The sequence below is a fragment of the Oenanthe melanoleuca genome, chromosome Z (genome assembly GCF_029582105.1).
Source record: "Oenanthe melanoleuca isolate GR-GAL-2019-014 chromosome Z, OMel1.0, whole genome shotgun sequence".
NCBI classification, from domain to species: Eukaryota; Metazoa; Chordata; class Aves; order Passeriformes; family Muscicapidae; genus Oenanthe; species Oenanthe melanoleuca.
Window position 1 is genome coordinate 56,482,559 of NC_079362.1, and position 4,321 is coordinate 56,486,879.

At 61.4% G+C, this 4,321-nt stretch overlaps 1 protein-coding gene across 1 annotated transcript; it reads left to right on the plus strand.

Moving 5' to 3' along the window:
• The first annotated feature begins 285 nt into the window (after nucleotides 1-285).
• On the plus strand, nucleotides 286-1,782 carry HTR1A (5-hydroxytryptamine receptor 1A). Its single transcript, XM_056514029.1, has one exon. The coding sequence runs from the start codon at nucleotides 286-288 to the stop codon at nucleotides 1,522-1,524; it is 1,239 nt and encodes a 412-aa protein (XP_056370004.1). The 3' UTR covers nucleotides 1,525-1,782.
• Nucleotides 1,783-4,321: the final 2,539 nt, after the last annotated feature.

Sequence of the window (4,321 nt, forward strand, 5' to 3'; positions counted from 1 at the left end):
TCTCGGCAAGCGGCGGCAGGAGGGCCGCCCCCACCGCGCGGGGCTGAGCGCTGGGCAGGGGCGGCGGGGATGGGCGGGCGCGGGGCGGCTCCGCCAGCCGCCGTCCTCCGAGCTTCGGCCGCCTCCCGCCGCGCTATATAGGGGAGGGAGGGGTGGTGGAGCGGGGGGTGCCCGGCGTGGCCAAGCCGCACGGGGCGCCGATGCCTCCTGCCAGGGGAGCGCACAAGTGACCGGCATCTCTTCCCATGTCTGTCTCCTGAAGCGACCCCCCCACCCCCGCCCGGCATGGATGTGGCCAACAACACTACCTCCCCAGCGCGCTCCCCCGAGGGGACAAGCGGCCCCGGCCTCGCCGAGATGACCCTGGGCTACCAGGTGCTCACCTCCCTGCTCCTGGGCACGCTTATCCTGTGCGCCGTGAGTGGCAACGCCTGCGTGATCGCAGCCATCGCCCTGGAGCGCTCCCTGCAAACCGTGGCCAACTATTTGATCGGCTCACTGGCCGTCACCGACCTCATGGTCTCCGTGCTAGTGCTGCCCATGGCGGCCCTCTACCAGGTGCTGAACAAGTGGACGCTGGGGCAGGTCACCTGCGATATCTTCATCTCGCTGGATGTGCTTTGCTGCACCTCTTCTATCCTGCACCTGTGCGCCATCGCCCTGGACAGGTACTGGGCCATCACGGACCCCATTGACTATGTTAACAAGCGAACTCCCCGGCGGGCGGCCGTGCTCATCAGCCTGACCTGGCTCATCGGCTTCTTGATATCCATCCCTCCCATGTTGGGCTGGAGGACGCCGGAGGACCGCTCGAACCCCGACGCCTGCACCATCAGCAAGGACCACGGGTACACCATCTACTCCACCTTCGGCGCCTTCTACATTCCGCTTCTTCTCATGCTGGTGCTCTACGGTCGCATCTTCAAGGCGGCACGCTTTAGGATCCGCAAGACAGTAAAGAAAGCAGAGAAGAAAAAAATCGCCGACACCTGCCTCACTCTCTCTCCGACCACCGGGAAGAAAGGCAACGGGGAGCCCGGCAAGAGCTGGCGGCGGACTGTAGAGCCCAAGCCCGGTGCTTTTGTCAACGGCGCGGTGCGGCAGGGCCAGGACGGGACCGCCCTGGAGATCATCGAGGTCCAGCACTGCAACAGTTCCTCCAAGACTCACCTGCCGCTGCCCAGCGAGGCGTGCGGCTCCCCACCGCCGCCCTCTTTCGAGAGGCGCAACGAGAAGAACACAGAAGCTAAACGGAGAATGGCTCTGTCCCGGGAGAGGAAGACTGTCAAGACCCTGGGCATCATTATGGGCACCTTTATCCTCTGCTGGCTGCCGTTCTTCATCGTCGCCCTGGTCCTGCCCTTTTGTGACAGTAAGTGCTACATGCCCCAGTGGCTGGGGGCAGTCATCAACTGGCTGGGCTACTCCAACTCCCTTCTCAACCCCATTATCTATGCCTATTTCAACAAAGACTTCCAAAGTGCTTTTAAGAAAATTATCAAGTGCAAATTTTGCCGGCAGTGAAGCCCACCACTCCGGGACGGGGCAAACGGGGTCGTGTTACTTCCTCCACTGGCCTGCCCCGAGCCGCAGTGTGCCCCCGCCCAGCCCCTGCACAGCGCCGTCCGAAGGGCGGGGGGCTCCGGCACCCCCGCTCCGCGCCCGAGTCGCTCGCTTCCCGCCCGCCGACGAGCGCTGCGGGTCACGGCAGGGCTCCGCTGGGAGCGGCGGGGGAAGAACGCGCGGCCCGGGAGGCTCCGCCGCCGCCCTCGTCTCTCCCGGCCCCCGCTGCCGGGCGCCGGCGCTCCCGCCTCCCTCCCATTCTCCATCATTCTGGGTAGACTTAGGGTTTGCAGGTCGTTGCTTGTGGTGGCTGTAAACCACAGTGTCTGCCCTCGTAGCATCGGTAAAACACATCCACCCTATGCAGGAAACCGCCGTGTCGGGGATTATTCTTGGGTTTACGAGGTGACGGCGGTGGACTGAGTCCGACCTCGGTCTGGCGGTGTAAGTATGGAGGCTGAAGGCGACTCCTCGAGCGGAGGAAGGAGCTTTGGGCGCGTTGCTTCCCTGTTTGTGAAATCCTCAAGCGGATGTTCTTGGGGGAAACCGCCCGTGTTTGGTAATCTTGCGAAGTACTTACAGCAACGTCCCCATCTGCATTTCGTGTGCCTGACAGCTCTCCTGGTATGCCAGGACCTGCCAGTCCACCGGGGATCCCTTTGTTACAACACAGGGAAATTATGGGACTTAAAACCCCAACCGCACGCCTCATTATATATGGAGATTTATGGGGATTATTTTTTTAAATGCCTTTGACCTAGTGTTTCCCAGCAAGGAGAGGCTTGGCGCCGTGCGACTGTCCCTGAGTACACCGCACAAGCAACAGCACAGGGAGTTTAAGCAGCCTGAGAAGTAGCGTTTCTTCCTTTCTTTCTTTTTCTTTTTTTTTTTCCTTTTTTTTTTTTTTTTTTTTTTTTTTCTTCCTTAAGCCGCTTCAAAGTTTCTCCTGAGACGTTGCGGTTGCTTTGGAGGCAGTCAGCTGCAGCACATTTTGCTCGGGGAGGGAGGGGGGAGGGGAAGAAAAAAAAAAAAAAAAAAAAAAAAAAGAGAGAGAGAGAAAGAAAGAAAGACTACAACAAACTGATCCAAACCGATCAACCAAAACATTGCCATGTGCTCCGTGGCAGTAGGGGAGGGGCCGAGAGGCAGCGGCAGTCGCAGGTGGGGAAAACAGCATCTCGTCGCAGTCTGGGAAGGCGCAGGCTCTCTCCTCCTCCGGGCGAGCCCCGGCGGGGGTAAGCACGACCTTCCCCGCAATCTGAGAGCCACGGGCAGAAGCAGGCAGTGTCCTGAGGGTTCTCCTTGCCTGACCTGGCCGGTCCCCGGGGCGGATCTGCAAAGCCTCCGCCCGCAAAGAGTCCCCCGTCTGCCTCTAGCCCAGCTGCTTGGCCCCGGGAAACCCAGTGTACTTCTCCTTCCCCGCCTGGCCCGGGGTTGGGGCAGGACTGAGTTGCCCGCCGCAAAGCCCCTCTGCCCGTCCGGCCCCCTGCCCCTCCTTGCCGTGCCCATGCCTGTCCCTCCGGCTGCGGCCGGACCCGGGGCTCTTTCGGCCAGGGGAGGAGGGGATGGCGCCGGGCCGGACACCGGCACTGGGCCGGCTGCCGCTTACCCCTGCGACGCGTTGCCTGGAATGAATGCTTGACCAAATATATATATATATATTTTTCCTGTTTATTTTTGTGTAATCTGTGTTGCTTGTAAGTAAAACGGAATGTGAAATATGTGTGTCACGTGAATGTAAATGTCCAGTAATTTCTGATCTTCAACCGCTTACATTAAACCAAAATAGTGGTTTTGACAACCTTCGATATGTAGCTGGTTTTCTGAAAATCTTATCTGGCCTCATTTTCGCAATTAAAGTGATCTTTGATCTTATCTCTTCTTTGATCACTCCTAACCACACGAGTCCTAGATGTTCTCTAAGTGTCGGAGTGTCGGAGGAGTTAGCCTAGAGCGATTAGGGACACGAAACTTCTCCTGAGCGCTCAGGTGCCCGGTGACTCTGTGAGCACCTCGGTCCGCGGGTGGGCTTGGGCAGAGCTGCCGGGCACCCCGGGGCAGGGAGCGGGGACAGAGGGCCCGTAAGCGCCGGCGGTACGGGGGGACTGCTGCTGTGCCCAGCGCAGGAGGGGCTTGCTCCTCTCAGAGCCTCCTGGAATCCTACCGCCTCCACGTCGGCTCCTGAACATTTTATCTTTTCCCAAGCAGCACTTTTTTTTTTTTTTTTTCCTTTTCTTTGTAAACCTTCCTATAAACTCAGCGGGGACGTTCTCAGCCCGGACGGCCGCCCTCCGGTCCCGCGGGATGGACGGCGCGGGGTGCCCGCTGCTCCGCGGGGGCTGCTCCCGAATTCGGGGTGGGACGGGGCGGGACGGGGCCACCCGAACGCGTGCCGCGCTCCTGCTTGGGATCCCGGAGCCTGGAAGCGCAGGGCTCAGCAGGCGAGACGCGCCGTTCCCTGCCCACCCCTGCCCGGCTTCCCGTTCCCGTCCTCTCCGTCCGAGGGCAGGACGCGGGGAGCGGCCCCGCACCCCGAACCCCGCCACCTCCCGGGCAGGGGCTCCGCCAGGGCATCGCTGCTTGTGGGCCACCAGCCTCTCCTCGGCCGCTCTCCGGGCCGTGGCACGGCCACACGGGCCGGACCCCGGCGGCTGCAGCCCGGGCGGCGGCCACGGTGCCACGGGCGGCTCCACCGCCTGCCCTCCTTCTGCCCGACCTCGCTGCGCTGCACCGGCCACGACGGAAGAACCAGCCCAGA

Coding starts and splice junctions, on each gene's coding strand:
- HTR1A (XM_056514029.1), top strand. CDS start 286: ATGGATGTGGCCAACAACACTACCTCCCCAGCGCGCTCCCCCGAGGGG.